We start from the raw sequence: 24954 nt of genomic DNA, 5'->3' as shown, positions 1-24954 counted from the left end.
CAAGGTCAGGGGAGCCATACAGACTGATAGAAACTCTGCATGTGGAGGGTGTTTGTCAAACCCATATGCCACAATCTCAGACCAAAGACCATTTTGTTGACCCAACAAAAAAACCAAAACACCAACACACAAACAAATCCATTAACACATTTTCCTTCTTTCTGAAAAAACATAGTACCTCCTTGCAGCACCTTGGTTCAACCTCCTACAGAGATACACCATGGCTAATTTCAAACAGATTGAGATGCACAAGATAAACTGCTACCATCTTCTTGCCCAGATATGAGAGGATTCATATTTGAGATGCTCATGAGTTCTTCCAGTGTAAAGTGGAAGACATGGCATTTGTCAAATCAACAAACTTGATTAATATGGGTTTGAGGAAGATTCATTGAGCTTTTAGGCTATGTCAAATTCTCATTTATTTTCTAGACTCCCTATTCTCAGGATGGAAGATGCTAGGCCTTAGGGAGGATCAGTTCAATCAGGAATCACACAAGCCTTGTCACTGAGGAAATCAAAAGAAATTGGTCACATTTCTCAACAGTGGTACATCAGAGAAGAATATGCCAATGAGTAAGTAAAATTTAACTACAGGTCCTGTTAAAGGCCAAAAATTCTGACAAAATTGCAGTGCCAATGTGTTTTTTCCTTTTTCCCTATGTTTTCCCACATACCAGACTAGGAAAAGGAAAAAATGCAAAGCTTACGGAAGAAACTCTGGATTAAAGGCAAGATCCAGTAGGACCTCATGAGCCAGATGCTCACTCCCTGGCAACAGACGGCTTAGCAATGCCATGGCAACACAGTGATGGAGTGAGGCATGCTGGGTGTAATCCGGACAAGTGCCTGCCTGTACAGGAAAGAAAACAAAAGATAAAAGCATTTGTCAACAAGACAATCAACAAGGACAGGAGGGTCAAACAAGACACAGATCTCACTGCAAAGTGAAAGACTGAGGCAGACTGCAAGAGCTGGCAGCATTCATACCAAAAGATATTTCTGCTTCCCCTGACTGCCTTAGATAGTCAGATTTTTTTTTTTAGCAACACAGTTCAAAACTTTGTTCTTATTTTATCCCAAAGAAAGGAAAAAATATAATTTTTCCAACCTAAGTGTTTTGGAACTAAATCCCCACATCCATAACTGGCAAGATGTTATTTGCTAATGGGTCATAAAAGTCAGCAGAAGAGTCACCAGACCTAAGTCAGATACAAGAAAGAACAGGGACATGAAGACCAGCTGTCAGTGAAGTCAGTTCCTTGGGGAAAGAAATGAAAGAACTGATAATGATACCATCCTCCGAGCCAACGCTAACACAAAGTACTGCAGGTGATATTCATGGCGCAGGATCCACGCAGATGAGGGAGTTACAGAGGGAGGTCCAGTCTGCCAGCTTTGATGCAGATAATCCTTCAAGCCTCTGAAGCCCAGCACGGAGCTGTACTATAAAGGAATCACAAGTGGAGACAAATAATATTAATGTAGTTTGTGTTTGGAGGAAAGCAAAACACAGCCCTGTCCAAGGCCCTCCCTTACCTCCTCCCACATGACTATTACTGTTGGCTACTCCAAAAGCCATATTTAAAAATAGCCTAATAAATATCTGCTTTTCTTCCTCAGGGCATCCATCATGACGATCCCCATAACAGATAACCAACAGTCACTGCCTACATTTTCCATAGTGTTCCTTAAAGCACAAATCTGGCCAGGGGCTTAAAATGTTTTTCCCTCGTCTGGCCAGGTATTTCCATTAGTAGCCAATCAGCTAATTCAACATAAGGTCACACAGGAAGGCTTTGAGAAAGCTTATGCTACGTATTCCATCTTTCTAAGGCTCAGACATTTGCTCTTTAGAGTCTGAAACCTTCCATGACTCACTCATTCTAAAAATTCAGAATGAACCAAAGTAGGAAGGACCTTCTTCAGTAGCACTCATTCTCTTCTTTAATATTACCCCATTTTTCTTTGTTATATATGCTTCAACCATGCTTTTCCTCCACTGACACTCAAGTTTAGCCAAACAACAGCTGTTCAACTCTTCTCAACATTCTTTATAAATACATCCTTTAAGCATCACCTGCTCTGTAATTCCAGCTTCCTGGTGTCAACTGAATATTGGAATTCAAAGACAAGATATTTTTCTGATCCTCATCCTATTTTTTCTGAAAGTCAGGCTGTTTCTCTCTATAATACTTCAATATTTTTAAAACAAAAATGCACAACAATTTGCTTTTAACAGTCCTTCTAACATCTCTTTTATGCCTGGGAAAGTACAAATACTAACCTCCCTTACAAGTATATCAACATTCATCTAGTATTTACAGTGAAAAGGTTTATTCTCACCTTGTTGGTCAGGCCCTTGTGAATGTGAGTGATGCTATTGATGAGAAATAAGAGGGCAGTGAGGAAGGGGAAAGGTGACTTGGAGCCAACCAGGCTCAAAGGAGGTTTGCCTCCAGTGCAACTCAGAGATGCAATGCTGCTGACAGATTCCGGTGCTGGGGAACAGGTCAGAGGGTTGCACAAAGCAGAACATGGCCTGTGTGCAGAAATAGAGAGGGGTTAGGCCAAAAGCATTCATAGTGCTGAGGAATTATCTTGTTGAAATGTTGCTATCTATCTGAACTGTACCACACATTGCAGTAAAATGGAAGCCCCGAAGACAGTGAAAGCAATAAGCCAGTGTCTCAGCTGGTACACCAAGCACTACTGCCGTACAAGCTAAAGCCAGGGAGCTGTCAGGAACTCTTCAGCTAAATTGGTCATGATGAGCAGAAATACTGATGCAGTGACGCATCTCTGATGTCAAATACATGAAAGTGTGGACCTTTGATTTAAAAAATATACGCCGTTCCCCACATTCATACGCATGCCAGGCTAATAAGGCTGCCCACCCACTCAAGACATTTCAATAATAAACTTGTAGGCAACACCAAAAGCCAGATTATATCTAAAATTGACTTTGCAAAAATGCTGCCCTTTATGTACTAATGAAATGCATATTTTTAAACTGTATTCAGAAAGAACGTAGCTTTAATGTACATGGACATGACTTGCAGACCACTTTTGACGTGTGTGTTCTCTGCAGGTGAAACTACAAATTCCCACACCAGCAGTGCTTGCAGGGCCCAGAGTAGATACATCATGCCTGTATAGGTAAGAACCACTACAAAGAAGAGTGATCACAAGCAAGCTGCTCAATGGTAATGGGGTAATAGGGCAAACCCTGTCAGAGATCCATATCATTACTCTATGGCAGAAAACTAATTGCTTAAATTAGTTTTATTGCTCTTCCTACCACTGGTATTACATGTAGGAGATGCATAAACACATGTGGGGCTCACAAAGTACCCTGAACTCCTGGACCTAAACTGCCCAGAAAGTTTAGACAAAATTGTAAAACTATTAGGGCAGAGATCAGCTGTCACTGTTTTTTACCAGCCAGTATTAAGAACAGCAGGAATTCTTGTGGATGAGCTTTTATAGCCTAACCAAATCCATTGTCTTCAATGGACAGGCAGAAAAGGGTCTAATGAGTACTCTTGTGTTGGAAGCTTTAGTGCCAAGAGCTTCAGAGCTCAGTTTCAGTCATGAAAGAACATGGGTCAAACTGGTGGCCATTCAAATACCACTTGAAAACAAAAGTTTCAAGTGCCCTTTATATCACATTTTCTCAGAGGCAGATGGACGCCTCTCTGACTGCAAGTCAGGCCTTTTAGATTCCCCACTCCAGAAGAACTCCAGAAGATTAATCACAGCCTAGTAAGGAGGCTCCCTCTACAGCAGAAAGACAGAATATCTGCAGCGCTTAACTGTTCCCAGAGCCAGAGCTTATGTTACCCAAACGTCTGCAAGAACAGTTTGGTATCTGTTCTTCACTGCTCTGCAGGGGTTTTCAAAGCCCTAGTGAAGCTCTGCAGGAGCTTGAAGATTTGAACCTAGTTAAATTCTTTCATATAAGCAGCACCACACAGAGAACATGAACAGTACATGAACACACTCACCTCATCATGTAAAAGCAACTCATGTAAAAGCTACTTGCGTTATTTTTTTTAGACCAGTGAAACCAAAGAAGAATCAAAACCAAGAGTGACAAAAATAATCTGAAATTGATATGAAAACCCCAGCTATGTGGCAAAGCAGAGATGCAGCAGCACCAGTAGAAAAGGAGGAGCTGCAAACCTCTGCAGCCATCATGCCTTTTCTGTGAGGGGTGAGAGGACAAAGCAGGATGTAGACACAGCCCTACTGCACTCCAACTCCCATACCTGGGGCACATTGCACAGGGAAAAGAGAAGAGAGGGGGGAGAATTGTCACATAGTACATAGATATGTACAGAAATGGGGCTCCCTTGGCTTCTGACAACAGTATCTTGGCAGTGGAATGGTTTTACCTGAGCAAGTCCCACATGCTGTCTATGGCTGGCTGGCTGAGAAGGGGCTGCAGCACCTCCGATGTCAAACGCTCCAGCTCCTCTAAGCAGTCAACTGGATTGACTGATGGCTGTAAAAGACATGGACAATGACAGGAAAATAGAGTGAATGACGATAGCATCCAGTGATAGCAAAGAGACAGCCTGATTTATTTACTTCCTCTGTGTTTATCTTTTTGCCAGACCCCATCACCTACATAGTGGTACTGCTCTACGTTAGAGCTGGCCTTACTGCCCATAGTGTGGAAGCTGAGAGCCAGCATCTCAAGGTGTTCTCACACTCAAGTATTAAAGTGCATCCCAGAAATTCTTAATTGGCTGGAAGCAAGATATGGGATTTTTGGAATCAAGATTCCCTAAATGAAAACTTGGCTAGACCCTCATCTCCCTACCATCTACATGTTTCTATTTAAACTGAAGATGAAACAAAGGTGATCAGAACTACCATGAGAAATCTGAGTGGCACCACAAGGGTGTCCAAAGAAACCAAAACAAAACAAATCAGCTGTATAAAATGTGATTGACCTACCCATGAAAGGACTATCAATGAACACTGCACAGAGGAGGAACTGTGGCTTTTAGAGAATCATCCAAATTCTTCTGACACTAGTAAGCAATACTCCAGATTGAAGGAACATGCTGGCAAATTTTAACACTTTTTATCTTTATTAGAATGCTGCTTTGGGATACAGAAATACTCATTTCCATTACATAAAATCTGATTTTACCCCAGGTGAAATCCACCTCCAGAAATCAGTAAAACCTTTGTGAAGATGTTAACCTTAGTTTTTAATAGTCTAACCAAAATATTCCAAGAAGGTCCCAGCATACACTCATCTAATTACTATACAAGTTGATTTTTTTTGCACTAATCTATTCAAACATGCTATGTACACTTTCTTTTTTTATCAGCTAACTACAGATAGATGACTGAACTTCTCTTGAAGTTGAATTCAAGAACCCAGCACAATTCAGTGACTGAAGAAATTATTTCATCAGTCACTCTTCTGGGATACCTGTAAAGGTTAAAAAAGAGCATTTAACTCTTGGCTGTCCTGGTTCTCTAATGCTCGGGACACAATCACAGCCTGCAAAAGGTATACCAACCTTCAGGGCCCTGAAGACATCTTTGAGAGACACGGGCAGTTTCCACCTCAGCCACAACTAATAAACTCAGTTGCTTTTGGCATGCTTCAGAGGAGTTGCACAAGTGTGAATAACTACAGCCATTAAATTACCCCCACACATTCAACACAGCTCTCCCAAGTTGGAACTCAGGTATATCAGCTGGGCAGTAAAGAGGAAAATTGCATTTATCTTTAGAACATGAATCTTTAAGGTAGCTAAAGTGTAAGACATTATTCTTCAACAGCATCACACTGACATATCACCTTCAGAACACTCACTTTAAAAGATGATCACATACTACAACTGTGCATTACAGAATTTGACCTTGAATGTCAGTGGTGCAACAAATAAATTTATCTTTATAATTTCCTATCCAAAGTTCATACAGCACGACCCCTACAGCTCAATCTTCCATTCAGATGATTGCAGTGTAGGTGTCCACATGTAAGCTCTCAGACCAAAGCAAATGCAAAAACACATGACTTGATTTATCCCACTAGGAAAAATGGCTGCTAAATAAAATTACATTGTATTTGCTGCATGCTTTGGAGCTCTGTAGTAAATCAGGACAATTACAGCACAACCACGTACCTTGATTGAGACCCTGATCCCAAAGGAAGAAAGGACAAAAAAGGAAGACAGATATTTGGCACTGCTAAACATATAGGGTTAGCAGACTTAAGGGACTCAGAATGTCATGCAGCCTAGATATGAGCTATGGTTACAAAATCAGTGCTCAGCCTGATGCCCTAATATCCATCTTTTTCAGCACTGCTTGTAGGTTCCAGTTTTCAGAGGTAATACACAAGGTGATGCTCGTGAGACGAGAAGATAGACTGTATTTTCAGGCCTTACCTGTTGGCTGTAAGCACTGTAATAAACTCCCAAAAAGATCACACAAGTCGTGGTTAGAGGCTGGAGAGTTTGCCAAGTTTCTGTCTGGGATAGCTGCTGAAGGATTTTTTTCAGACTTGTCTCAAGGAAGGGCTGCAAGCCTGACACTTGACTCCATGCTATTGGAGGAGGTGGGATCGGCTCACTATCTTCTGAGTTACCGCTGAAACCCAGTGGAAGAATGACAAAGGATAGCAAATAAGAATCAAACAACTGTCTCTCTAAAGCATTATTTTTAACAGAAAGATGTAGTCTAGAAAATTATATCCAATAGCACAACTAGAGGAAAAGTCCTTGCATAGTCCCACAACCCAGACCAAATAATTCAGGCAGAAAGGATAAATGTAGAATGTACTTTAAAAAGCTGAAGTTTCTTCTCCTGCACTATTCTGCCCCTGAGCTATGCTCTAGCTTTACCAGCAATGCTGCCTCAGTACTCAGCTTTAGCTAAAGAGTTTCTTGCTTTCCACCAGAAAAAGTACCTGTGTTTGCAACAGATCCTACTGCTTTGATGTCTACCAAAACCAACCACATCTTAATCCTGACTCATCCTGGTTTCTGTAGAGAGTTTCTTTCCTCCAAACCTCAAGACATTTACTTCCTTTACTCCCAAAAGAAGTTCCAAGCAGCTCAGTAGCTCCTTTCAGCAGGTCATTTGGCTAACAGTGCTCTTTATGCTCCCTAGTTTAATGTATATTTTGACTCCTACCTCTGGCCATGCTAGCGGGCATAGCTGTCAGACCAGACACTACTACTGATCTTGTGTCAGAGGGAATACACCCCACCATGCAGGGGCTCACGTGTAGGACAGTAAACGACTGAAAATGAGGGAGGGAGGGAAAAAGGTGACAGCCAGGTCTCCAAACCAAAGAAAGGGAAGACGGGACACAACTATTGAGATGCAGAGAATGGTGACTTAGAGAGCCTACCTGCTCAACCTGGCCTGCAGCTCTGCCGCGTATCCCGCTGTTTGTGTCATATGTGTCAACAGAGTAACCACTGCTGCAGCCCGTTGCACAGACAATTCAACCACAGGGCTCTTCCCACTGAGCAACTCAGGCAGGGACTGCAGTATCCTCACCAGCACAGGGTAGAGATCACTGTAGTATGAATTACAGAATGCATATGGTTGGAAAGGATCCCCGGGAATCATTTGTACTTCAATCTGCTGTTCAAGACAGGCCAGCAAGACCAAGACTGCACAGGGATATATCCAGGCAGATTTTGAGTATCACCAAGAATGAAGACTTCAGTACCTTGCTATGCAACAATGCTCCAGTGTTTGATCACCTTTACAGTAAAGTTAGTAAAGATTACAGTAAAAACACTTCAGGGGAATTTCCTGTACTTCCATTTGTGCCCATTGTCTCTTCACTTTCCACTGGAAGAATCTGGCTTTATCTTCTTTACACTCTCAAATAATTTATTGACAAAGATTGCTAAAATTTGATTATGAGAACCATCACCACCACCACAATAACAAAAATAATTGACGTAGAAAAAAGATGACAAAGGAAAACTATTGCTATTCCAATTTCATCTGAATGGGGCCTACCTAATACTCTGCCTCCATGCACTCTGATTATCTCTTGAAAAAACTACTTTGATTTTATTCTTGCTGGGGAATACTTCTCAGATTCTCAGCCACACTTATAATCTTGCAATGTTAAGGAATCTTCTGCTGTTTCTTTCCTCAACATTATCTACACTGCTAAAATAGTATATACAGTTTTTACTCTTTTTAAATCATGCATCAGATTGCGCCAAAGAACACAAAATGCTGCTGTGGATGAGAATCTCCCTTCTGAAACTCAATACTGGCCTCCCTTTTACTCCACTTTAGAGCAACTCTACAGCCATCTCTCTTCTTCCAATTCAATGCAATTACAGGAAGCAGATTTAATGCTTGAGGCAGGTCAGACATACACCAGGTGCAGACCTAGGCAGTCAAGCAAATGAACTTGTCCCGACCTGGAAGTCGATGCATCATGCAGTTTGTCTGCCCCACTCAGTGTGATGACTGCTGCAGACTGCCCCTAGGTCAAGCACATTCAGTCCTGGGTGTGCTGCAAACCACGCTTTGATGTCATACAAGCACAGATTATTTAGCCCTTCAAGGGGAAAAAGATGCAGCCCTAAAAAGCTACAGTGGTCTCCCACTGCAAAGCAGAAACAACAAAATAGCAGAGCTTAAGCACAGGAGATAGTGAACAACCAGAAGAAGGCAATACACATAAGCACAGGAGATAGTGAACAACCAGAAGAAGGCAATACACAGCACGACTGCCCTTAGAAACTGAGTTTTATTGCCAGAGGTAAGAGAAAGTGAGGTGAAACACCCTGAAGGGAATAGAGGCTGAGCCTGGAGAGGCCCCTCTCTGCCCCTTGGAACAGGGGGTCCGTTGCCTCTGTCGTGCCCCCACGCCCAGGTCTCCAGCCCGGAGCTGTACCTGTAGAGGTCGCAGGCCTGCCCGTAGGCGGCAGCCACCGCCCACAGCCGGAAGGCTTCGGTGCTCAGCCGCGTGGCTTCCTCCCTCGGCAGAGGCACATCCAGAGGCTCTTCAGCGATAAAGCGACTTAACCGACTCTTCATTTCAAATTTGTTAAGCTGTGAAACAAATGAAGGAAAAAGAAAAGGACGAAGAACAAAAAAGACAAAGGGATAAGGGGCATCAGCTGCATGCATCATTACCTCATTGTTCTGACACACACCAAGAGCTGCAGATTTCAATTCAGCTCATTCTCAGCTCTTCTTGCACTGCTCAAATCTGCTTTTATTTTGTGCAATCTTAAGGAGCAGACTACAAAGGATGACTAAATGTTCAGTGGCTATTAAGAGGAACTATTCCTGGAAGAGGTGCCTAAGGGTACCTAATCCATTCCTAACACAAACCAACTATACTTAAATAATTTCTGATAGAGGTTTTTCTGCCCCGCACACACTCCTGATTTGGATGCTCTCTGCAGCATTTAACTGATTTTTTAAAAAAATATATAATTATCCTTCCTTAAATAGCCATAAATACAACTCTCTTAGTCAAGCTTACATGTAAAGATATACTTTGTGAAAAAAGATGTCTACAAAAGTACTGAACTGATGCTGACATTCTTTTGGGGAGGTCACACTAGATGTGTTTCAGAGGTTGTACAACCTAAGTCTTTCTATAATTCAGTGTTTATTTTATGCAAAGGGTACCTCCTGCCTATTACTTTCATAAGGTTATAGAATTTTAATGCTTTGGAAATGTTCTGAGGTTATTTTGGTATTGAATTAAGCATGACATGACTCATTTGCAGTTCTCTAGAAATAATTTTTATCCTCCCCTACATCTGGGTATTTTTACTTAACCATAAAAAAGAGCTTCTCTTTCCTTCTCCCACACATACAAAAGCTTCTATGTGCTCTGTCTAAACAAATGAGGCAACAATGTCTTTTCCATAGCACAAGGACATATTATAGGTAATTTAAATTTCAAATGCTTTAGAGACATCTTGTACAGAAATCAATGCACACCAGCAAGAAAGCAAAGGATCTGATGAGTCAAAACTATAAATTCTGATACCTCTTCTACAGAAGAGAGGACAAAGTCAAATTTACTTCCAGGAGAAAGATGGAAGAACTTTATTGTTAGCTAAAATAAATTCCTACACTGATGGTTTTGATTTAGTTTTTTATTATTTTCCACTCCCACGTTTAATTGCATGCAACGGAACATATGAGAGTGTAACAGTAGCAAAGTCTGAGTGTCAGGAACCTTCTAAGCAATTTTTCCACGGCTTGAAATACCTGGAGTACATAAAGCCTGAAGTAGAAAAATATCTGAATTTTACTCTGTTATGTTCCTAGTACGACCTGAAGTCTTTAAACGTCCCACTATCCATCACCGTTCTCTATAATTTACATCACAGACTGGTGCTCTGTTGACAGTAGCATTTTCCTGGGTAGCAACTTGTTAGGTGCTGTTAACAAAAGTGAACCAAAAAGCCTAAGAAGTGCTCTTTGCACTGTAATGGGTGCTGCTCTTGGTAGATTTCATGTATTTATAGCACCAGCATGACAATCTACATGAGGGAATGCAATTACCTCTGAAGTGGAAAACTTGTCCAGAAGTTAAGAGGAGTTGAAAACACTGATGAATTATCACAGAGTTATTAATGGCAGAAAAGTTCAACCAGGGTTGTAAAACACAAGGATAGTGATTAAGTCTCTGGTTTATACAGTCTTATGCTGTCTATGACTGCAACATGGGAGTGTACAGAACATCACACATCAATGGACACTCTAAAAATCTGTTCCTGGTCAGTATCACCTCACTGGGCTCTGTGACTTTCACATGAGTGCATTACATAAACCATAAAAAAGCAGAGTAAAACTCGAACCAGCTCATCTACAATTGTGCAGGAGAAGCATCATTATTATGACTGTCAACAATTCCTTCGAAACATACTAATGCACCTTCCTCGCTCTGATTTCTTCAGCTTCAGCTCACAGTCACCTCCAGTTAGCTTTCTGTCTTTATTTAGGCAGTAAGGCATAGAGAACCAAGGCCTGTGCAATCAGAAAAGCTCTTCCAGGAACCACTCACCAGCCTGGCTGTTGCATTTCGGCCTCCAGACGCCAAGACCCTGATGAACTTCATAGCACTGGCACAAGCAACTCCATGGAGACTAGTAAGTAAAAATCCTGGTTCAGCCACTTTGGGATCCCACTGAGTAGGGAGAAATTCCCTGACAATAGTCTCAATCAATCGAGGACAGTCGAGCAGCTGCAGAGAAATAACAGGGAGCACAAATAATTAAAGGTGTGCAGTCATGCAGACATGCAGAAGACATGTAAAACAGACAAGTTTGTCTGATCTCCTTGCCATAACTTCACCTGATCTTTCTTCCTTTTCCAAACCTTTCTCTATCATTCCCAAGCTCTTATACAATGGGAGTTTTACCTGGCTGCATGCTTCAGAGGAGTGCCTTGCTATATGGGTGAGGATGTGCAGTATATCCAGAACTACTGATGGAACAGGTCGCACCACCTCCAGGATGTACCTTAGCCGGTGCTGGATCCTTGTCTTCAAAAGTCCCTGAAAGATGTTAAAAAAAGAAACAAAAAATCTGTAAGGGTCTAAACAAATGCTCTCTGTATTTCAATTGCTGGAAGCCAAAAGGAGATTACATCCTCTTCAGAGACTGTTTTAAAATTAGCAGTCATGAAACAAGTTTCTGCATATTTGCAAGTATGCTGGCAAATGAGCAAGAGTTATCTGATTCAGAGCAGAACTAAAGTTCCATCAATGTAGGAACTTGTGTTTTCCAAAGTATAAAACTCTAAGTGACAGGGAAATAACCTTCCCTATAAAAGAAAAAGGTTCTCGTGGTCCTTGAATAATTTTGGCTAGACACCACCTCCAGCTAATGCAACCCTCTTAGAGTACCTGTCACATCAGAGAAAGTTGACAGACACAGAGAACAGACACAAATTCCTATTTTGCAGTACAAGAAGAGATGCATAGGGATGATGTGATTTTTATGACCAGTGGCGGCGCCAGGAAACAAATCATCAATTTACGTAACAGTGTGATGCATTCCTGATTCTGGGAAAAGGGAAATCCATAATACCTGTGTTCATATTACTGATGCTTTTAGAAATTTGCAGCCAAGCAAGTTGTAGCTCTAGGCCTGACCAAGTTCAGCGGCTGGTTTAAATACTCCTTTTCCAACTGTGTGGAACAATTGGGTTGTAACAGCCAACAAGCAAGCATGAAATGGAACTGCACAGCAATGGGAACAGAGGGGAATTTTATCCCAAATACCTTCTAAGTTCAGCCCACTCAGAACAAGCTGAATTACTCTGAACCATAACACAGTTTACAGAATCACAAACTGATCTCCTGTCCATCTACCACTCTTTTGCTACATTTTTTAAACAGTGCCACACACCTAGCAGAACACATCTGAAATCATGAAGCCTCTAAACAAGACCAAATGCCCAAGTACAGTAATTCATGCACCCAATGATGCTTTTACACCAAGTGCTGTTCAAACACAAGCTCAAGGATTAAGTGATGTAATCACAGGTTTTAATGATTGCAGCAGGCAAGAGGAGTGCATTGGCTCCACCAAGGCTGAGTTTGAGATAATGAAGTTTGCTATTTTTCCATCTCCTATGAAAAATACAGGATTAGGTTTAAAATGTGGGAGGAATTCATTCTGAACACTGTAAAAATCTTAATCTGAAAAATGCAAACATGACATTTGAGGAAATGGTAAATAGCCACCTTATGTCAAATAAAAAAAGAATATCACTGTACAAATCTACTAGTTCTGAACTATCTGTAACATTCTAGTTTAACTTCTAAAAAGTACATATAGACATTTTAATAATGGCTGGAACCTTTTCATTTTTAATTCCAGTAACTGAGTCTAAAAGTCATGTCTGTATGCAGTCTTTCAGGACATCTTATCAGGTCATCAGTGTGTTTGTTGTTGAATTCCCTAGAGGAAGTTAAGAGATATTAATAATACTGAAATCACACGAGTCAACTCTCAACATTTTTAGAGACCAATAATATTATCCTTCTGGTAATACATGACAGAAACACAACAACCAACAGCCAGGAAAGTTCTAATTCTTGTTCAGAATGTTCTTGACCAGCATGAACAGCACATAGAGCACTGTGATGAGCCTATTTTCATAAAAAGATTCTGGTTCTAACTCTTAAAAGCACTCTAAAGGTGCTTACCTTTACAACATCAGATCGAGCCACATCTGGGTCTGGCTTGTTTTCATCCTTCAATTTTTTATTTTGAGATTTCTCTGTTCCATTTAACTCTTCCTCTTCCTCCTCTTCTTCCTCCTCATTGTTAGGGACAAAGGGGAATGCAGCCATCCCTTGGTACCATGAGAAAGTCCAATCGAGATATTTCTATAAGGGGTGTTAAAGCATACATAATAAAATTCTCATACAGAAAAAAAGACAAAGACAAAAACTTTTTGGGGATGCTTTTGCATATGGAATGCTTTATTGATTCCTATATAATCCCAAGAAAATGTGAAGACAATAAAAGCTATTCTAAACATATACAAGTAGAATTCAATGCTTTTTCAGGGCAATTATTTTGGCCTTACACACACATAGACTTGGAAAAACCCTGAAAAAGGGTGTGAATTAAATATACTACACAGATAACAGAAATGTAGCTTAACTGGAAAAAAAATAGGATTATAAATAAGTAGACAAATAAATAAAACAACTACCAAGGCCCTAGGCACTAAACAGAAATTTGGTATTTATTGGCTTCCTATTTTTGCACCTGTGTGGAACTTAGGTCACAAATAACACAGAAAGATCATGCAAAAATTGATATGATTAAGACTGCTTGGTCTATTTGTTCATGTTTGCTTCACTTTTGTTTGAACATCCCTCAGCTTAAGCAATTAGAAAAACCTCTTTTTTTTGTTCACAGCTGATGACCGTGCCAGGTACTCTTAAGTTCTAGGGTAACAGCCCAACTAGGGTAATAGTTCCAATTCTTCAAGAGGGGATTGCTCCCATAACAGACCTACTTCCCCCAAAATGTTTTAGAATATGAAAGACAACCAGATGAAACACTTGCACTGCTTAATAACTGCTATCATTTTCTATTTCTTGCATCCACAATCAGAAACAAACACCACATTAGACAGAAAAGTAGGGGTAGACTTCAACTGCCAAGTACCAAGGAAGCACAAGCACAGACATTAAAAAATCCTCCAATGCAATATGAACTAAAGACGGTGAGTGAATGGCATGGTGAGAAGAGGCCTGACTTGAGGGGATGAAGCCATGAGTCCATCTGGAATACAGAGTTTGGGACTATAGTCCTCCTTCCACTAAGAGAAGGAAAAGCATTAAGATGAGGTAGCTGGGTCATCAAAGGAAACAAAAGGAAAGTTGCTTCCTTCCCATGGCCATTGAAGGATAAACAAAACCTTCAGACAGCATGATTTTTACGTGTGCTGATCTTCTCTGCTTATAGTGCGGATGAATCCTATTTGTCTTACAAATCCTGGGTAGGCCGGGCTTCCAACCCTGTCCCCTTCCCAGAGACCTCTTGAAATTCAGCAACAAGAGACTCTAGGAAGGACTCTTTGGGTTAGAAAATATACTGACACAGCATTCACAGTGCTGCTTCTGGCAGCAAGAGTCAGCAATCCCCACTTACACAAGACATCTCACCATAAGCTTTGATCTGAAAAATCAGAGCACTGCAGACACTTAGAAACCAGAGGATATAAAAAGTACATTAAGAAGCTGATTCATAGTACTAACTACCTACAATGGGTGGGCAGGACTCATCTAGCAGAACTCCATTGGGCTCATAGATAGAAAAGTAGCAAAATATGGAGAAAGCTACCTACTCCTTCATTGCTCTTGCCTCCCACTAGGGACAGCTCTACAGGCCTGGCAGAAGTTGCAGGGTACTTCTACCCATCTCTTCTATCACCAGCCCCTTTGCAGTCAAACAGAAAAACAGCTCTCAAGAAAGGTACTTGGAAGACAGTCTATATCAGACTGCTTCTGTCCAACCAGGAGTACATCTTAATCTGGCTGCTCTAAGCTCTCTAGAAGCCCTGAAAATCTACAAGAAGTCAACCTTCTAACAGATGAAAAAGCATCACTGAGAAAATAAACACATAAGCAGGCGAATTTAGGTACGTATCAGTGTTACAAAAACACATGGGAACCACAGAAAATGGACAATGAAAGAAAAAGAAAACAGCATTATTATGAGGCATAAAGGAAAGCACGGAGAATATTTCATCTGTTAAGAAGCAGAAAAACTATGAAATAAGAAAACAACCTAAGAGAATATATTAAAAAAATAAACTCTACATATACATTAGTAGTGGCCTGATCTAGATTGCAAAGATATAAAAAGAAGAAACTCAGCAGTGTGCACTGAAGCAGAGCTAATTCAAACAGTGAGGAAAAAAAGATACCTGAATCTCTCAAACTGGGATGACACACTCCATCATCTGCCTCAAAGCACAGCAATGACATTCTACTCACCATTAAGCTAATATGTCCAGTAAACCTTTATTCAAGCAACTTACCATGTCTTCTCATTCTGATCCCTGTAAACAGCTCAGCATGAAATCAAACCCAGGCTCCGAGTGATGATCTTACCTCATCATCAAGTGACACCAGCAGAGCCCGGAGAGCACCAACAGATGCTGCCATGACATTTTCCACTGCATCATCCAGCGAGAAGCGCAGCAAGAAGAGAAAGCCAGCGTCAAGCAGCAGGCGCAGAACGCTGCCCTTCAACGAGGAAGCAAACTCTCCAGCCCTGGCCTGAAAGTGCCAGACAGAGCCAGGGTTAAGGCTGTGCCATCTCAGCTGGATACATATCTGGGCTGTCACATCTCAACATTTTACATCTCTGCCTCTTTCCACTTCTACTGTAAAGCTGCTAAACGGTGTGGAGGTTATTCTTCCTGTATTTTATCCTCCATTCATTCTACAGAAGAACACAACTGCAGTTCCTTAGTGCAAGAAACCCGTCTTTCTAAAGTCTGCACTCATATTTTGACTTTGTCCTGTTCTGCCCCATTACCCTTCTCGTAACTATCAGGTTTCTTCTTCTCTGTTCCAGTGCCATTAGAGGGAACGTTAGCACTTCCCCAAAAGTTGGGTAGAAATGTGCACAGAAGTATTCATTTTGCTTTTTCCTCTTGGCACATTGCTCTATGAGTAGGCTTGGCTCTTTCTCACCTCCTACAGAAAATGCACATCATGAAGCTGGCTCAGACAACAGGAGTGAAAGGGTCAATGCCAAGAATAGGCTTATCACAAAAATAACATTTAAAAAAATCAACGTGCATCCAAATTAACAAGAGAACTGAAATTGCACCACTGCTGCTGAACAGCAGTGTTCTCTCTGTTGGGAGAACAATACTCTGGAACTATCCAGAGAAACCTGCATCTCAGTTTGTTATATCCCAACACTTAGCTTTACTAACAGTAAGGATCCTCAGTGGAACAGAATGCCTTGCTGGTGACTTTGCGCATCTTCATTGATCAGCAGAAAACAAACAACTAGTACCAGAAAATCTGGGCCCTGGTCCACCAGAAACTTGAGTTATGGGGAGAAATTCCTTGAAGTGACTTACCCTTTGAACAATACAACCTAAGACCTGCAGAGCCAGTGTCCTCTGTTGTGTAACTTGGCTGCGAGACAGATGAAAGAGCTCTTGCAGAGAATAACCAGCTCTCTAAATAGCAGGGGGAAACAAAACAAAGAAACCAAAAAACACCCTCAGCTACAGCTAAAAACAGGCTCCTTAAAATAAGATCACCTGTAACATACTGCATAACAGAAGACAAACAGCAAGCCAACGTTGTTTGCCACTTTGTGGTAATTATAGAAGAGATTCTAATCTTAGATGTCACAGGAGAAAATTGAACTTCTTAAGCAAAGGAAGTAAGTGCACCTTTTTGCAACACCACAGAACTTTAATAGCATTAAAGAGAAAAAGCAACAACAGTTTTCTGGAAGTAATGCAGCTCATGCATGCAGACACAATTTGTCTTCAGGAGTTTGTTTCTAAAGAAAAATTACTGCACTTTTTAAAAGGTTTTTTTGTCACTAAAAAAACTTGATACAAAAGGAATTTCCCAAATCAAACACAGAAAACAGAAATGCATGTACCTTTTCTATTATATTACACCCACCTACCTCTGCCTCCTCTCCATGGTGGTGCAAGCCTAGATGTGTTGGCAAATCAGCATCCGCAGGAATCAATTCTCCCTTTAAACTGAATCGAGCTTGCATTCCCTATAGCAAAAGGGTGGAGGGAGAAAACTATTATTTCTATCGCTGTCCGCTCAATTCATCTCTTTAAAAACCACTTTTTACATCTGCTGGAAGATGACAGCTCAAAAACTCCCCAGGCCTCAAATTCTTTTTAAAACATACACTCCTATCTTTCCTTTTTTCTCAGTTTTACACCTGTTTCACCCCAGATTACAATGGCTAGACTCACTTCCTAGCTCTCCTGAGTGCTACAGACTGAACTAATCCTGTATCATCCCATCCTGTGAAAGAAAATGGGGAATCTTTCAACCTGATGAAATTCCACAGACTGAGCAGCCAGAGGACTTGCTTTTGAAGCCTTCAAAACTGTTACTGTACTGCTGAGAACCATGATCCAGACACAAACATGCAAAGTATCAGTTTTTGCTTTCAAACCTTTTTGGTTTTCTTCTGCCGAGGTGAGGGCAAATCTTTCATCCATTCCAGCTTCTCAAACTCTACATTGTCCATGTGAATCCACTCCTTCCTGGGCTTCACAGGCAAATCATCATCTTTGTGTGGGAAGAAAGAAATGTCAGTCTTACCTTCCAAGGCAGTGATGAAGGAAACACTATTCCTTCTTTGCCAAGCTACTCAGCTTAAAGACTGTATCAAATATAAGACTATGTAAAATAAAAAAAAAACTATTCTCAAACTGACTGCTGTCTAATGCATAAACAAAGGTTTAAAGCTATTTTCATCTTTCATGAGAGCAAGAAGAGGAAGTAAACACCACTGTAATGAAATTCAGACAATGCTAATTTAGGAGAAGCTGAACAGAAGTCAGGACACAAGTAAGGAAAAATTATCAGAACCAGCGCAGAAAAAATACTATCGGCCCTACTTTTGAGAAAGCAAACTAATATGATCCAAGGAGGGGAGTGTTAGGGGGGACATGAAATTGAAAAGTATTAAACAGAGTCCCAGCAAATGATAGGAACCCAGCAAGATTTTAGCCTAGATACACTGAAGGCAGCTCAATATTTGTGCTTTGGTTGCATTTGTGATGCTGCTCTTCAGTATCCCTCCCTAAAGGCTTGAAGAGATCAGCTTGAGAGGAAAAGATCAAAACGGCTGAAAATTTGCACAGCTTTCCAGAGACAGCTGAGTGGAGAAACTGGACAGTTGAACAAGAATTTCAAAGGTGCAAATACTAAAGGAAGAAATTACTAATTTAACTTTATAAAGAGCTTTGACTACAAGAATTTGAGAAACAAGACATTTGTGCCTGACATCACAACAGTTGCCCTAGGAAAGAGAAACATCAGCATGTGGAAGAATCTCACAAGTGAAGAGACCAGAGAGAAGATATAACCAGGAAAGGTAAGGCTTTGCTTACTAGGATACTACCCCAAACCAGAATAAGAAGAGATGAGCTAAGAAGTCTTTGATATCTCAAAAGATAGCACATGTAAGGACAGTAACAGGCAGCATTAGCATCACTCCTGCCGGAGCAGCCCAGAAGTCATCTGCATTGCAGCTATAAATCCTAGCACTCCAGTCTTCTCTTGCAAGGAACAAGGAGTCCCACAGAGATGCTCTTCTTTCATCAGATCTTTTCCTGCTGATAACTGGCCTGAAACTTAACCTTTTACTTTCTTCCAATTAGCAGATAAAGTCTCAAGAAGGGCACTCATCCTCTCCAGAATGAAGCTTCACCCTCATGATCAATGTGGTATTGAATCAGGCAAGGAAGCAAGCACAGAGTTATCTTGCTCAGCCAGAAAGCTGTTCTGCAGAATTTCAGCCAAAGGCTCAGCATGCATTTTAATTGAAGTGAAGGAAAAAGCATCAGAAATGTATGAAAGTGGAATGTTTGTGGGTGGTAGATGCAATATGAGAGGAAGCAGAATCAGCAGAAAAACAAAATATATTGACATTTGTAATTTAACAAAATGTTGTCTCTATTAATCACTAAATTGACAGGATTGAGACAATAATTTTATGAATAAGATTATGCATGTTAACTAGAAGCCCTTAGTACAGCAATCTTGTTAACAAGAAAAGTTAGATATATATTTCAAGGCATCGGCAAACTGTTACTGAGAAATCCCTTTACAGAAGCACAAGCTGGCAGTGAGAATGCAACATTTGCACCAAACTTTCTCAGACTAGGGTTACATTAAAGGGTACCACTCAACCTCTTCACTTTTTGCTCTGCTTCCAGTTTTCTCTAAGTGACAGAATTAACTTTTCCATTTGATAAGGTTACAGGTTGCTGGATAAAGGTTTCACCATCTTGTTTCTAATAAACAGTAGCCTTTTATGTCATTACAGAGGCAGGTTGAGCAATCTTATTGCTTTGTGTCATCACCGGAAATTCTGTGTGACCATTTCTGCTGGGCTATTCTGAGTATAAACAGATGCTTAAATTTCAACAATAAGTGCTAATGTCAAATTAATTTTTACATCTCGTAATGGCCAAGATGGGCTGCAGGCACAAACTAAAGTACTGAAAAGGCTTCCCTTGGTTTTTTTTTACTGTGTTTCAGCTCACCCCTTGCTGTTCCAAACATCCTGGAAAAATTCCTCTTTTTTTTCTGTGCTGCCTTCTATAGGAGGCAAAAGATGTCAGCACACAATGTTTTAAACACTGAGCTATTCCCAAGAGCATTACTATTATTACCATTACAGGCTGAACAACGTGCTTCTATTGCTCCCAGGAGATGAAAAGATGTCACTTGACCTGGTGCTACTTGTGCACTCAGTTGTTCTGGGACTCAAAAGAACTAAAAATAGTCCCATTAATTAAGATAGATTTGTGGAAAAGTAAAACTTTGGGAGAAACTGCAAAAGGACTGTTCAGTGAAGTGTATTCCTCAAAAAGAGGCTGAGCTTTACTTCTCCTGCACATGTACACACACACATATACACTGACAGACTCATCCCTCTCAGCAAGAAAATGGTAAATGCTTGTTATCTCTTGCAAACATCAAGAGAAATCCCGAAGTGATTCAGAGACTTCTTTAATCACTCTGCAGGTTACACTGGAACACAAAGGATGAATTAGAAGACAGGCTCGAGAGACAGAGAAAGGCAAAAATTGATATGGAATTGCAAAACAAGTATGTCAGGAACAAAAGTGCGGGGAAAATGACAATGGAAGCTTAAAAATCACAACAGAGAAAATTAAATTGTTAAAGAAAAAAATGCAGTGAGGAAAGGAACAATAAGAGCAGAAGCCTAAATACTAGGAATGGAATACTATTCCTTTCTCTGCCATGAGAATATATGGGGTTGCTCTAGCTACTGAAGATAAAGCAGCTTTCTCCTCATACAGGCACATATTGATCATTCTGTCATAAGATGCAATAGTTCTGTAGCACTCCACAAAAAGCAGGACATTCTACACCTTAATACTTCCCCCCTCCATCCAAAGCACAAAGAAAAGAACTCCATCATGTGAAAATCACTGTGTGGCTTCTGAGATACAAAACACAGAGTGGAGCCATCAGGAGCAGAGTCACACTAAGACATACATGCTCTATATGAGCAATTTCCCTGAAGTGAGAGTGATTGTCATCTCTGTGCTATCCTGTGAACAAATTGTTAACCCTTACCTACCCAAAACTCTCTTGTCTCCAACCAGTACGAGTTAAAAGAAATTATTCAGGAACCAGCTGAATCTCACTACTACACTCTTCTGCTTCCTTGTTCACATGACTGAACAGAAGAGCAATGATTCCTAGTTTAACACACATTTTCCCTTCAGAGGCCTTAGAACAAATTTCAAAGAACAGGACCTCCCAATGAACAGGCCACTTCCATGACATAGTGTACCACCTTTCTAATCTGTGGAGCCCATCTAGAGACATCTTTTTTGAACCCAAAATACATATTTTTTAAATATAATGATGAAATCCAGATTTGGATCACTACAAAGTAGATTGATGCAAACACCACACAAACCTTACATTTCTGCTCAGAAAATTAACAATATGCACTTTATTTCTTACCCATGATTTCTACCTTCATATTTTCTTCCTTCCTTACATGTTCTTCCAGACCTGACTCCTGCATGGAAAGAGATGATCTTACACCATGCTGAGCCACAGGCAGAGATTCCACAAACTCCTCCACTTTGTTCGGTTCCATTTTTAATTCCTTTTTCTGGCCTTCATTGTTACCACGTTGTGATTTCAAGAAAGCAACTAAACTGGGATCTGCAAGTATTGACAAAGAGACAGACAGAGATGTGACAGAAAGTATCAAAATACTTCATATGCCTATAGCTCCTGCTATTTATGTTTCAGTCTTTTCTACATGTCCTCTTTCTCTCACCAGCTGTCACTTCTCTTCAAACTGAGGCCCTCCATTGCTTTATGACCTCTTAGACACATAAGGTGGGTGTAACTGTCTGGTGAGGAGACACCAGAGAAAGAACTGACAAATGTCTTTCAGGGTAAAGCCACCACAAAAATTCTATTTTCCCAACTTACAAATAAAGATAACTGCTTCTTTTCCCCTCACTGCCACTCAAATGGGACACCTAAACATAACTATTAACTGTGGAGAGAATTCTGGTCTGTGGTCCCTGCCTGTGGACCGCTCAGTGGCATCAATCTGAACACTAGAAGAATACACACGACAGACCCCACAAAAAGGATTACCTGATCTTTACTGAATTGCAGTAGAACTGCAAGTCATAGCTCAGACATTTTGTTACAAGGTGACCTTTGTTCGTCCTGAACTGACTCCCACTCCAAAAGACACAGCCATTCTATTCATGCTTTGAAGAGAAACATTTGGGAGGTAGATGTGTTTCGAAGGATAGATTATGTCCATATGGCTCCAAGATCATCATTTTACTTTCAGATCTGCTACAGATATCCCACATCATTCTGGATGGAGTGCACTGTCTTTGAACACTCTTCTCTAGAAGATGATGTTGGGATGCTTATGCCAGAGGTGAACAGTGAGAGATTGTGCATTGTGCCTCAATGAAATACAGAAATACTCTACTGAGCAGTGTCAGAGATATATGGAGTAGAACATAACATCTACAGTGGTTATTTACTCTTTGGAGGACAAAGGACAAGCAGTTGAGAAATGCTCCGTACCTGAGATAAGTCATCTGAAAAATGACTCCCATGTCTCTGAAACATCTATCCTCCACTCATGATTGCTGCATGTTCTCCTCAATGATGCAGTTTAAACTGTCCTTGGTGAAGGACAGGTATTCAACCCAGTTTCAATAAAGTATTCCTACTTGTTATGAATGCAGGCAAGAGCTCTTACTTTCTTACACTTCACTGTACACAGCAAGGAAAGACTGTATTCATTATTTCATCATTTCACACAGTGACAAAAAAGTCACTGATGTCAATCTGTGCACAGTATGTCAGAAACTAAGCCTACTTCTGTCCAGAGTCTCCACCAACAAAACCAGCACAGTACCAACAATAAGACACTGCCCAGCACAGAACTATGTACCCATTCTCATATTTCACACCACAGAGTATCATCTGCTTCATAACTAAGAAGTTAATTCAGGGACTGGACAGCATTTAACGTGCATAAATTATTCATGCTCCCGAATATGGAGAAAAAGTCTCCTTAATTCACAGCTCTGTGCCTGTCCAGTTCCTAAATCCATCTGTATGTCAGCAATTTAGTTTAGGAGTGTTTCATAATGTATAATTCTCTACCCACATATATTCTGGGAATTCCAAAATTACTCCCAGTTTCTTTAAGGCCTCAAAAGACTAAAGTATCCACTATTGTAATCTACAAGGCATATAAAAAATACATTGCTTCAGAAAGTCTTGTTCAAAAATACTTACAATACATCCCATCCTTTTTGAACTCTAAGTATTCACTTCACTAATATCCCAAAGGACAGAGTGGTGGAGACAAGGAGCAAAAACCACAAATCACTCACAAGAAGCAAGTACATAATCAGGGTATTTTTCATACACATGCCATTGTTATAAGCAGTGAAGCCAAATAAAATACTTGGGTCTCTGAATGAAGGATGTACCTAAACAATCTGGCTGCAATTATTTTGTGTAGTTCCTTTGCCACCTTTCCAGTTATAGCCATGTTGCTTGCAGGGAAATCCAGAAAATTAATATGATCTTTAAGCTGAACCCACAAGAGAATTATGCATCTAAAATGCCACTCATATCTAAATTTGATGCTAGAGGACCTGAAATCATGAGAATTTAAAAAATCCTTGTCTGCCACCTACATCTGTACATCTGCTCTTCCTGAGCATATAAATTCATCAAACTAATGCCAACAAGTGTTGCAGTGGCCCAGATCACATGAAGTCTTATCAAACACACCACATTCAGTGCTCTCCTCTACCTTGTCACCAGCTGCCAGTGATAGGCATTCTCAAAGCACCACTGTGGACAGGGCTCCAAACCAGAGACCAGACCCCTGCTAGAATATGCCTGTACCCAACAGCGTGATAATTAAAACAGTTTTTCTAAAAGTCAAGGCTAATTTCAAGTTTTTGTGCTCTACAAGCATAGGTTTGAACTGAAATCTCCCACATGCCCATATGTTCTCCCTATCCGGGTACCGACAGTTCTGGCCCGAGTTTTAGGTATTTTGGAGGGGAAGACCAAGGGTTCTTTCTCACCTCAGTATTACTATGACACTGCTTCTTATCAGCTTCAAAAAATTACATTTTAGGACCTTAAACATTTACGTGCAACCATGTATTCAGAGTGCAAGCCAATAAAGTTCACGGATCATCTTAAACCACAGCAAAGGGGTGACAAGAAAGACTTAAGCCAAACCAACCCTCGCTGAAAAAACACTTTTTCATTTCTTCACACTTAGTTCTTACTCATAAGCTACTGACATGACATGGAAGCAAGATTATCCACATATGGAATGAGCAGGAATTCCAAGTTCCCATCATTGACCTGTGAATTTGCTAAGACTTTGGGACACCTCCACATTCAATAAGTTGCCTCAACTCTAGAGCTGACCCTGGGAAGCACATACCCAGCTGAGCCAGAAGCCTCGCCTGCTCCTGCAGGATTTCCTCCTCAGACATGGACCGCAGCTTCTCCAAGTTCTCTTTGTGAATAGCTTGAGCTTCCTGCTCACTCTTTTGGCTTCCAAGACCCTCTCCCGTTATGAGACAAGGACGCTGAGAGGTCAAAAAGTCATCATCTTTATCTATAAGAAGCAGCAGAGAAAGCAGTTAGTGATCTGTGTCGGCAGCATCACGAATAATCTCAACTCTGTCATTAACAGGCTTACATAATTTCTCCTTTTGTTTTGTTTTTTTTTTCTTTACCTTGGTAGTAAAGTTAGAATAGAAGTAAAGAAGTTTAGTTTAGCCTCAAACAAAACTAAACCATTTGTGCTTTCATCCCGTGTTACAACAAACATGTTGACATAATTTCCAGCTTGTTTCTTAGGGAGATTGAGGAGGATGGCAGGGGAAAGGAATTATGTTTCTTTAATGCAAAGCAACAGCATGAAAAGGTAAACAGCATAATTCACAACTCATGCATCACAGTATTCTTCCAACCTAGTGAGTACTAGATTCTTTCTCTGCCCGGGAATGTCCGAACCCATATAAGTCAGCTGAACCGTGACTTAGTAAATAGCTGCTGAGTAAGACAGAAAATTAGATTAGGTAAACCAGCTTCCAGAGTGATATAGGATCAATTCTCAACACATGCATTTTTGCTTCTAA

The 24954-nt window shown here is 40.6% G+C and overlaps 1 protein-coding gene across 1 annotated transcript in view; it reads right to left on the bottom strand.

The window, feature by feature from the left end:
• The window catches only part of RPAP1 (RNA polymerase II associated protein 1), a 35630-nt gene that overhangs the window by 5708 nt on the left and 4968 nt on the right, over window positions 1–24954 (bottom strand). Inside the window, exons 5-20 of the mRNA XM_084207989.1 lie at window positions 24252–24428; window positions 21248–21454; window positions 17688–17803; window positions 17175–17273; window positions 16609–16710; window positions 15623–15790; window positions 13196–13378; window positions 11402–11536; window positions 11045–11224; window positions 8909–9066; window positions 7388–7558; window positions 6420–6621; window positions 4398–4507; window positions 2347–2542; window positions 1297–1446; window positions 711–853 (exon numbers count right to left, since the gene is read on the bottom strand). Coding sequence (XP_084064115.1) covers window positions 711–853; window positions 1297–1446; window positions 2347–2542; window positions 4398–4507; window positions 6420–6621; window positions 7388–7558; window positions 8909–9066; window positions 11045–11224; window positions 11402–11536; window positions 13196–13378; window positions 15623–15790; window positions 16609–16710; window positions 17175–17273; window positions 17688–17803; window positions 21248–21454; window positions 24252–24428 — 2497 coding nt within the window. The remainder of the gene's footprint in view (window positions 1–710; window positions 854–1296; window positions 1447–2346; window positions 2543–4397; window positions 4508–6419; window positions 6622–7387; window positions 7559–8908; window positions 9067–11044; window positions 11225–11401; window positions 11537–13195; window positions 13379–15622; window positions 15791–16608; window positions 16711–17174; window positions 17274–17687; window positions 17804–21247; window positions 21455–24251; window positions 24429–24954) is intronic.

The sequence above is a fragment of the Fringilla coelebs genome (genome assembly GCF_963513975.1).
Source record: "Fringilla coelebs genome assembly, chromosome: 6".
Taxonomy (NCBI): domain Eukaryota; kingdom Metazoa; phylum Chordata; class Aves; order Passeriformes; family Fringillidae; genus Fringilla; species Fringilla coelebs.
The sequence above is the reverse complement of the archived record's forward strand: the minus strand, read 5'-3'. Positions and strand labels throughout refer to the sequence as shown.